We start from the raw sequence: 11444 nt of genomic DNA, 5'->3' as shown, positions 1-11444 counted from the left end.
TAACAGAATCCTTCTTTTATCTGAACTGGTTCATCTGCTTCTGGGTTTAAGACCCTCTAGCTACAGAACATAGTTTTTCAGCCTATCTGTTGAAGACATGTAGCAAATGGAAGTGTTCAGAAGAAACAACATTTAATACAGTTCAACAGAGAAAGCAGAGAGGCGTATTAATTGGGTAGTTAGGATTCTGAATACTTTCCTATAACCACGATACACAAGAAAAAAAAGGGGGGGGGGGGAGAGAGAGGTAGCGTTGGGATGCAGATCAGGGATTTGCTGCCAAATCACAACAAGGCAACAGAAATCTAATCAGCCATCTCCAGCCAGTGTGCATGAGCAGGCACCCACTATGCTGGAAAGAGAGAGAGAGAACTAACTGCACTTGCAGAGTGGATCTGCAACCTCTACCAATGTTTCACAGACAGATGAAGACAGAACAGAATGCTGCCCCATTAAACATTCTTTTTGGTAAAGGGCATAACAAACAAATCCCATTGGTATCACAGAATGAGACAGTCAAGCAAAGAAAGTAACATTATCTTAGAGACACACACCAGCTGGGGGCAGTTCATACTCCACCTCCAGTACCACCCTTTCCCCTACATTCTTCAACAGGCTTATAATTTCATCATGCCGCAGTTTAGTCAGGTTAATCCCATTCACTGACTTGATGTAGTCTCCAACGTTTAACTGATCGCTTCTGTAAAGAAACAACAATAAGATTCTCCATTATGTTCTGCCTGGGACATCTCTACTGGAGAATTTTGTAAAAAAAGCCACCAAAGATTAACCAATCTTAGCTGTATTATCAAAAGGAATAGGAAATATTTCCACTTGGCTGGAAAATGTGCCCATCAACTATTTTTCTAGGGGCAAACCTTCAGATTCAGGCAAATAATAATAATTGAAAAATACGTGCTTGCAACTTCCCTCCACGCCACCCACCCCGCTGTGAGAGGTTATCATGGAAAAACCAGAGACCAATGTCAAGTGCAACATCTGGAAAAAGTTCCAGCAAACAAGACAAGCTCTGTTTTTTTCCCCTCTTTCTGCTTGCTCTCGGCAAAATTATTCTATTATTTCCTCCCGTTTCTCCTCTCCTTCACCATGTCTGCTCCCCCACTCCGCTCCACGGTCTCCTAGTTGATCATGAATCCTACAATGACAATGTTAGTGCTGGAGTTAAACTTTTAAGCCCACTGTTCAAGTTTGTTCAGAATTAGGCCAAGTGCATTCACTCACCCTAGCCAGGATGTAATCTAGTATTTAGATACATTAAAAAATAAAACTGCTTGGGTTTTGTGGAACTCCTTATGTCTGTAACTGATGGGATTGAGAGAAACCACAGAAACTGGTTTTGTTTAACCATTCCAAAACCTGTTCTAAAACGTTGTTTCGTGATCATTGCATAGATCATAGGAAATTACTCTGAATGGAACAACAGGCTTTTCTTAGGAGATGAATAACTTGACATCTCATGGTACCATTAAAAATATCCCGAAGCCAACTCACTTGTCCTTATACATATCAGGTATTCAATACATCCACATACAACACTTTCCACATAGGGTCTTACCTTGCTGCCAGCCCTCCTGGCCTCAGGTTTGAGACCCTTGGCTTTCCATCTTTGTCTGTGCCACCGGATATAGTTAAGCCAAGGGTGCTTCCCTCTTTCTTAATCAGCTCCACAATGGTGACCCCTCTGAATTCCTCTGAAGATAAATATCAGAAACAAATCAAACTGTAACTGTGAATATTTCAGTGGAAGGTACCTTTGGTTCACACCCTGGGAGCACTATATCCCAGTGTATGGTGGGACCGAGCATAGAACTAGTGAATTTATTTGAAAAAATACAGAAGAATTGAGACTGGGGTATCAGCAGCAGAAGGGTAGAGGAAAGGGAGACGAGGGGGAGAAAAAAAATATATAAAATAAAATAAAATAAAATAAAAGGACAATAGGATGGTTCCCTTTCCTGTCATCTCGTTCATCTCATTTCTCCCTTTTCACTTCTGAAGCAATATCTCCTTTTACAGAAACTCAGGCAGAAACTTATGGTTTCTTCCAGGTCACTCCTACCTATTTTGGATCATGACAAAAATATCTATCTATTTAGACATTTGATGCTTCGGAGTAACCTGAACCACATTGTAAACAATTATTACTACTAAATATTTATATTTATATTTTGACAGAACAAGGAGCAATGGTCTCAAGTTGCAGTGGGGGAGGTCCAGGTTGGATATTAGGAAACACTATTTCACTAGGAAGGTGGTGAAGCACTGGAATGCTTTACCTAGGGAGGTGGTGGAATCTCCTTCCTTGGAGGTTTTTAAGGCCCGGCTTGACAAAGCCCTGGATGGGATGATTTTGTTGGGAATTGGTCCTGCTTTGAGCAGGGGGTTGGACTAGATGACTTCTTGAGGTCCCTTCCAACCCTGATATTCTATGATTCTATTCTATGATATTACACGAGTGCCCAGAGGCTCCAAACAGAATCAGAATCCAGTTATGGTGGGTGTTGTCTCAAGTCACACTCCTCAGGGTAGTCAACAGGCGGACCGTGGGCCAAATCCGGACCGCCAGATACTTTTGAATGGATATTTTTGTTTACTTATCGTTATTGTTATTGCGGTGTGAAAAATGTTTCTCTGGAGTCTGGACCTTCACTATACCTTGACCAAGAAATTTGAACCTTGACAAAAAGATAACTGACTACCCCTGTCAGCTTACCTTCTAAAACAAGTGATGTACAAAAGTTGAGGCGGGTAGTGGGATGCAACCAAATATGCACACAATTGATTTTACATGCAACTTTTAAAAACATAAATGATAACTAAAGGGCCAGCTCATCTTATCTGCCCACACAGTGCACCATTAAATTGGCTGATTTCTGGGGGTGTCTACACGGCAAAGAAAAACCCGTGGCTGGCCTGTGCCAGCCGACTCGGGCTCGGGCTGCATGGCTGTTTCACTGCCGTGTAGACTTCGCTCTAGGACCCTGTGAGGTGTCTAGCTGCTGTGTCGACATACCCTTACAGGCCTTGAAGTAGAATTGTGTCCTGAGGAGAGATTTGGCGTAGGAGTGGCTGTCTGGATCAGCTGAGGAAAAGTATTCCATGTATAAGCGGTGGGATGGAAGAAGGTGCTGGGGGCGGGCAGGGGGTTGTAAGAGCATAGAAGGCATGCAGATGGAACAAGAGAGGCTAGTATTACAGACAAGACAGACAGTTAGGGAGGAGAAGAGCTGCGAAGGACATTGCGTGTGAGGACAAGAAGCTTGAGCTTGATCAAGTAAAACAGAGGGAGGCAGCGGAGGGATTCAAATGTGATTTGATGTGATGAGGTCAGAGCAATGGCCAAGAGCGATTGTCTCATCAGCTCTGTTTTGTATGGACCAGAGAGGAGCAGCATGGGTGCGAGAGAGGCTGGGGAAGAGGAGGTCACAGTAATCAAGAGGGGAGATGTGGGCCTGGACAGACAACACACAATTGATCTAAGAAATTTTGTGGTGGAAGAAGTGGTAAGATTCGGACGTGCAGGGTATGAGATGGGAAGGAGTCGGATTCTGTTGGCATATGGACAGGCAGCTAGGGAGATATGGATGGTGAAATCCTTTCATTTAGGATAGTTTTCAGTTGCAACTGTACTCCACCCTTCTTCAGCTTGCCTGACTTGTCACAGGTGTTTTGACATTTTCCATACCCAGCTGGAGTCAAAAGTATTGGACACTTATAATGGATATAGGCAGAGCATGTTTTACAAGACATAATCGTTATAAATATTTATAACGGAGTCAATTATGTGGTACTTAATCCCCTTGTCTACCGTGTTAATGTCAGTTCTCTTTTTCCTGTGGACTTGTCATTCTTCACTCCCCTGCCCCTTCCATTATTTTAAGAGTGAATATTTGTTTGTTTGCAATTGGGGAACAATATTGCCCTTGCATACACAAGAAATGTTAAACTCTGTTAATTGGTGCCAGTTTTCGACACCTTACACCTAGTGTTCGAACGGTTTAAAGCCAGCCTCCCTAACGATCTACATTTTGGTATTTTACACGGACAGGGAAGCAGAAGGAAAATAAATGTTGGTGGAATTTTCAAAAGCGCCCTGCATTGGTGCAGAGGGTGCAGATAGGGCATTGCCTATCTCTGGACCCTGGGATTCAAATCTCAGTTGGGTTGCAGCTGAATTTGGTAGCCTCAGACTAGTCTCCTGGGGCTATTTGTCCGCGTGACAGAAACAACATATTATGGGCTCTCTTTGCTCAGGCAGAAGACTAGGAACAGCAGAAGACACTGGCGGGGAAAAAAAACAAACTTGGGTGTCTTCTTGACAGAGCTTGGTATAGGAAACTCGCACAGCGTCTGCCTGTGCTACAAGCTATTAGTCTCCATTTTTCATGACCATTAAAGTCATTTACAATTTTTTAAAAAGACAACTTTTAACCTTAAGAGGAAAAATACGCTGTGTGACACAGAAGAGACTCCCAAGAAGGGGACACTGGCCACTTGAAATGCACTGTAAACGGCAGCTCCAGACCAGGGCTTTGGAAGCTGCAAGCTAAAATCTTGCATCTCTACAGTGAATGGTCAAAAATGAGCTTGTCTGGATGGAATAATCTCAATTGAGATTTGCTACAGAGAGGGGGAACATTTAAAGATTTGTAGAGTTTGCATTTTCAGGCCCTGAAAATCTCTGGAATCATTTATCACTACAGTAGCTCTCTGCAACGGTAGGGTTGTTTTCCCCCCCCTTTTGCTTGGCGTATAGATCGTTTTAACACTTGCGGTGCCAAATGACAATCAGTCTGTGAGGTCTGGGTGGCACTTTGCTCTTTGTGCAATGCCACAGTAACCAAGCAAGGGGCAATTTCTTTGAAGTCACTCTGCATGTTGCTGTTTGTAAAACACATCCCCCCCACCAGGAGCCTGTGTACTTGATTAATGTGAGCGGGGAACCTCTTTGTGATCTAGCATCGTTTGGAAGATATTCAATCTCTGCTGTGCCCCCATTTAACATGGCAAGCGTTGATTCATTCTCAAATTTTATGTCCATTATGCTCCTGGTCTTTAAACTCAAACAGTTTTGATTCACCGCCAAGTACAGTAACGGTTTTCAATTCACCAATCCAGGATTTCAGTAACTGCCAGAAACTTTCCCACTGTTCCCCGCTGTTCTAAACAGAATGCCATCCGGCAGTATCTTGCAAATTTCCTCTTGACTAAAGAGACTACTGATCAACACAGATGGTGCCACAAGGGGTAATTATTAGCTCTTCAATGGGGCTTGATTTTGGTCCTTGACAAGTGTTAAAAAATGAGAAATCCCATTGTGCAATTATCCATCTTGTGGGTTCAAGGAGAAACTCAACGCCTAGAATGAAGTTGGAGAATAGTTTTTTTTATCTATCTGTCAAGATAAACAATGTCCATTAAGTGAGCTGACTAAATGGGACCTACGTCTTCCAAGATACCTAAGAAAAGCCAAGACAATTAATTATTGGCAAGACACCCAAGAGCCACCTGCAAAATCATTTTTATGAAACACCTGACCAGGGGCCTATCTGAAATGAGTTTGGGGTTCCAGTGTGGTTCCCATCATAATTCACCACCACCACCTTTGTTGGCAGTCTCAGAAGAGAGAGACCAGTGACTGGCCAGGCTTGGTGAATTAACCATCCCTAACAGTGACCCCCTCCAGGTCAGGGATAAGTTACATCAACACGGCTTTCCAACACCTTTTCATCCCCTTCACATACAGTCAGGGACTGATTCAACCTCCAGGATGAGTTAGAATAGTCTATAGTCTCTTGCTCCAGCCCAGGATCACAAGAACACAGTGCACACTGGGCATGAACCCTCCCATCCCTGGAATACCCACTACACCAGGGAGGCCAAGAGCAGGAGGCACAGAGCTGGCTACGCTAGCTTGTTTCCATCTGAGGACTCACAAGGGGTGCAAAAACAATGGAGCAGGGCCAAATATCTGCCCCATCCCTACCCCCCAAAAACACATTCAGTACAAATCCCACAGATCCTCGCTCTACTTTTCTTACTTTCATCTTTCAACATACATACAAGGATACCAAGCCCCCATCTTTGTTAGAATGTGTGTTCATTGGCTAGTGTGGCCATCTGACACTGTTCAAGAGCATTGTAATGATCTACAGAAGAGGCCTACCACCAGTAACAGCAGTGAAAGTTTCTCCATTTCCACACTACATCTTTGGCCCCCATCGGCTTTTCTGCACTGGAAAATTACATCATGTTAGAATGTGAGTGAGGAGTCACGGTACCTAACACAACATTAAACACAATTTAGAGGTTGGCAGAGACTTGAACTGTCATATTTAACATTGCACGTGGTCAAGGTTAACCCTAGAGGACATTGGGTCACAACTAACTACAGCGTGAACTCAGAGTTGATCACAAAGAGCTGGACATGCTGCTAAACATCTCAGTCCCAGTCCACACCAAGTGTTTAGCACTGTTTGCTTGCTCCCATGATGCCTCAATGACATTTTTAAACCTGGTAGAAGTTTGTGAAAGCAAAAAAAAAAAAAAAAAGTTTTTAAAAATGAAGAATTTCACAGGAACTGCCCTCCCCCCACCAGACTTTTCTTGAAAAGGTTTAATTTTTTGCAGTCTTTCCATAGCCTTCAAAAAAATAACTCTATTATAGAAGTTTTTCATTTACTGAAAAACCTGGGTTTGGCAAACGGAAAACATCAAGCACCACTTTGATAATGGTTCTGATTAAAAATTCAGTATAAACAAAGTCCCCAAAAAATACAAAAAATGAGTGTTTAGAATCCTGTGAAATAGAAAAAGCTTTGAAGTTTTAAATGTTTCATGTTTCCATTCTTCAGCCAGCTTCAGTACATTTGTAGCGCCCGCAGGCCCCAACCAGGGCCCAAATTTAAGAGCGAAATGGAGTCTCGAGTTCCAAGTTTATTCGTATCTCCAGCTTCAAGGTGTACCTCCCAGACAGTCTGCCCTCCAGACACTTGCCCATTCAGAACTAGGCCTAGATCACAAACTCCTTTCACCAGGTTCCAATCATCATGCACCGACTGAGCAAGTGGCCGGTTTTTGTCTTCTCACTGCGTATGTCTACACTGCTGTCAGGTGGTGTGACTGGAATCTGCGTAGACATAACCAAGCTAGCTTTGATTGAGCTCGCTCTTTAAAAACAGCAGTAAAGCCATGGCAGCCCAGGTCATCCACCTGAGCACATACCCAGGATCCTGGGTGGGCTTGTACGGGCCTGTGCCACTGTAGCTTCACGGCTATTTTTAGTAAGCTAGCTTGAGTATGTGTACACGTGCTGCAATCACACCTCCAGATTACAGTGTAGACTTGTCCATTGAGCCAGAACCTCTGGAGCGGATGGCAGAGTGGAGGGTGGCTGTACTTCTCATGGGGCAGCATAGAGGGAGCGGATAGACTAAGGGCTGGTCCACACTAAGCCCCCAGTTCGAACTAAGATACGCAACTTCAGCTACGTGAATAACGTAGCTGAAGTCGAAGTATCTTAGTTCGGACTTAAAGGTACTTACCGCGGGTCCACACGCGGCAGGCAGGCTCCCCCGTCGACTCCGCCTACTCCTCTCGTGGAGCAGGATTACCGGCGTCGACGGCGAGCGCTTCCGGGATCGATTTATCGCGTCTAGACAAGATGCGATAAATTGATCCCAGAAGATCGATTGCTTGCCGCCGAACCAGCGGGTAAGTATAGACGTACCCTAAGGCTCCTTGATCAGGACAAGTGGAAGGGAAAGTTTTATAAGCTTGAATTAATAGGCAAGGGGTAAAAAAAAATTACCAAATAAAATAGGCAAGGAATAGTTACCAAGTAACTGTTAACGGCAGCCAACAGAACAACAAAAATTGCTGGGGAGACAGGCAGATGTGGGTAGTTATATCTACCCAATACATTAAAATATCAAACTAGCAAGACATTTGCCGACCACCCTCACCGCTGCTTTCCTCCTGCCTTTCCCTCCACCTCCTACCCCCCACTTCTTTTAAACTGTAAGATCTTCAGGGCACGGATGGTCTTTCTCTAGACCTGTATAGCGCTTGGCACATTTTAACCACTATTGTAATAAGAACAACGCAGAACAAATCTGCACAGCTTAGTACCTGTTACATTCCACCCACAATGGGACCAACCATACCGCGGTCCGTTGCTCTGATTACTGCTACGCCGCCGGTGGGGGATGACAGCTACATTAGAGTGGGAACAAGTAGTAGTTCTTTCATTTACCTGGAATGCTTTGCCTTCTGGAGGCGAGGGCTGTGTCCAGTCCACCTGAGTCTTTGCTCCCCTTCGAGTAAGGGCCATCATCTTCCGGGGAAGAAAAAATAAACAGAAGCTAAGATTATACTGAAAGCAAAAGCTACTTTTAAGAGTTCATCCGTGATCATTTCTATAAAGTGTCTCATCCCAGTTCCTGGCTTCAGGTGAGAAAAAGGTTTTATTAACCACAGGACCACTTCACAATCTAAACTGGCTCTACAGCCTTTGGGGGAGGGAGGGAAAGAGGAGACAAGTGGGGTAAGAACACACACTGATTTATTTCTCTGGGAGCTAATCCTTTAGTCCTGTAATCATGTGCAACAGCAGAGATGAGGAAAAGTCCAAATTCCCTTAGTCCTGTAATCATGTGCAACAGCAGAGATGAGGAAAAGCTGTAACATCAGTCTCAAGTTTTAAGCCTGTCATCATGCTTGTGAAGAAACGCATGGTCTTTGGAAATGGAGTAATACATCAGGAGACTAACAGGGCACTAAATCACCATACTTGAATTAAATTGCCTATTCTTAGAGATCCTGTTCTTTCAAAGTCACATTTCCTTGCTACAGCTTCAGCTACTGTACAGTAGAGAAACCACCTTCTCTTTAAAAAGGCTTAAAAATGCAGGAATAGAAGGAAATGGTGTTAGAAAGAGAATTGTCTGACATCAATTTAAATCCAAATGCAAGTATTAAGTATGATTTATCTATTCGTACTGGAAGATGCATATAGTTTATTCATGGGGAAATCAGGATACTGAAAAAAAGAAGTGGAAAAAAGAGGTTTTTAAAATTGACTGAACCAAATACGCCAGTCATTAAGTTTTCAGGACAGGTTAAAGCAAAGCAAATGTCAAGAAACTTAGGAATGCAATGATTGGTATTCCACAGTATCTGGTTTCTATAATCGACAACAAAGCGACTTAAAAATAATTCTTTACAACAAAGATATTTATTACGTTTCTAAGCACTGCAGTATCTGGGGATGGGTTTCCAATCATTTAGGATGGAAGAACTGATTAGATAAAGAATCAAGCTGAACTATCACTCAGACCTGTAAAGGCTAAAAATTGGAAAGTTCTTGTTTAGTTTGAACTGAATAAACACTCCCACTCATTCCACTACCACACATATATGAAATGCCTTTAGTAACTGGGCACTTTGAACATTGCAGATCAATACATTTTCAGTAAATCTTGGTTTAGAAAGTTAGAGAGACTATACTAAAGAAATGCAGGATCAGATAAACCCAATTCCCATTCACTGCATTCCTGGGGTATCCTAAAACTCTCATCTTCAATAGCTGTAAAGATTACAAAATTTAGTTAAAATAAAAATCTGGAGAACAATCTCTCTTATTTGCCCTCCCCCAGTAAATTTATGTACAGGTCAGAGACAACAGGAGTTTTGCCTCTCTACTAAGGTAAAGGACCCAATTTACACTCCATTTAACTCCATCAAAAGACAATTAGCTTGTAACTCGCTGAAAACGGTGGGCTTCTATGGGGGGTATAAATCAGGGCAGATTTTGGCCCACATGAGCAAAGAAAAATGCTTGGTTACCTTACCTCCTACTGCTACCATTCTATTATTATTATTATTATTAATGCAGGTCTATTCACTTCCTGCCTGACCACATCATCAAGTGCCAGGAACCCAGCAAGTACAGGCACTCAAGATTTTCAGCCCGCCTGAAGCAGTCATGGAGCTAGACAGACAGCAACCAATTGCCTTGCCAATCTACACATTTGCCGTTAGCGTAACATGTAATGATGATCTCTAAAATGGAGGGCAAGACACTTCCTTTAAAAATAAATAAATGAGTGGAGCAGGTAAGGCCTCTTCGGAATGAAACCACACGGTGTGAAATCCCCCTTCCAAGATCTGACAGCACAACACAAGCAGTCTATACCAGCGTTGAAACAGGCTACACTTGTTCAGATAATTAAAGCAATCATCAGGCCAAGGCACTGATAGCTGATAGGAGCTTGTATAGCTTGGCCCCAATTTTAGGATCAAAAAAAGGTGTGCAAGTTAATTTGCATTTATAATGAAAACAATCCCTTGGGTGATGCAGAAGTGGGGGGCAGGGTTAAATCTGGGCTTAATATTCTGGATATAGGTTTAATTTACGAAGGACAGTTTAGCTGCAGCACCTGGTTTAAAAAAAAAAAATATGAAGTCACTCTCCTGCCCTCTCCTCCCCACCAATACGTCCTTGATGGGGAAGCCATAACACCGGGAGACCTTGCACTGTGGTGACCTCAGCCATGAAGGTCATTACTATGATAGGAAACACCTGCCTTAGAGGGGAGCCCCCAACTTTCACTCCTTGCCTCGCAGTGTCACTGAAAGGGACAGCTAAGGAGAGCATAAAGAATTCAGTGCTTCACAATGCAGCTCAAAATGCACCAACATACAGTCCAAACTGCCCCTCCAGTTTCAGTCCCTCAGTCACTGATTTTGGCACCGCTTTCCTTTGGGCAGGGGCAGATCCTCACACGCAGTATTGCCAGGCACCCCAGCTGCTGCCCAGGCACATCTCCCAGCCCTGACCTCAAACTCTAGGCCTGCTGTGTCCCTGCAGCAGCAGCAGATACCAGCTGCTGGGCCCCAGGCAGTCTCTTCTCAGACAGCGTCACCACCCTCCAGTGGGACGAACAGGAAGTAGAAGTGGGATCTCCTGCCTGCCCTCTAGCTAACGGGACTCTGGGGGGATGGAGAGGCCACCTCCCCTTGTTTGCCTACCCCTTAACTCAGGGGTAGGCAACCTGTGGCACGCGAGTTGATTTTCAGTGGCACTCACACTGCCCGGGTCCTGGCTACCGGTCCGGGGGGCTCTGCATTTTAAAATTTAATTTTAAATGAAGCTTCTTAAACATTTTAAAAACCTTATTTACTTGACATACAACAATAGTTTAGTTATATATTATAGACTTATAGAAAGAGACCTAAAAACATTAAAATGTATGACCGGCACGCGAAACCTTAAATTAGAGTGAATAAATAAAGACTCGGCACACCACTTCTGAAAGGTTGCCGACCCCTGCCTTAACTAATCTGGGTTCTGGGAGCAAGCCAGTTTTCACAGCACTGCCACCACCATGTAGAGTGGGGGATCCACACTACAAACGGGCATG

The 11444-nt window shown here is 43.6% G+C and overlaps 1 protein-coding gene across 1 annotated transcript in view; it reads right to left on the bottom strand.

The window, feature by feature from the left end:
• Nucleotides 1–11444, bottom strand: part of GRIP2 (glutamate receptor interacting protein 2) — a 113878-nt gene that overhangs the window by 73521 nt on the left and 28913 nt on the right. Inside the window, exons 2-4 of the mRNA XM_026650262.1 lie at nucleotides 8276–8356; nucleotides 1577–1712; nucleotides 555–700 (exon numbers count right to left, since the gene is read on the bottom strand). Of these exons, the coding sequence (XP_026506047.1) occupies nucleotides 555–700; nucleotides 1577–1712; nucleotides 8276–8356 (363 nt within the window). The remainder of the gene's footprint in view (nucleotides 1–554; nucleotides 701–1576; nucleotides 1713–8275; nucleotides 8357–11444) is intronic.

The sequence above is a fragment of the Terrapene carolina genome, unplaced genomic scaffold (assembly GCF_002925995.2).
Source record: "Terrapene carolina triunguis isolate 2854851 unplaced genomic scaffold, T_m_triunguis-2.0 Scaffold89, whole genome shotgun sequence".
NCBI lineage: Eukaryota > Metazoa > Chordata > Testudines > Emydidae > Terrapene > Terrapene triunguis.
This window is presented reverse-complemented; position numbering and strand designations above follow the sequence as displayed.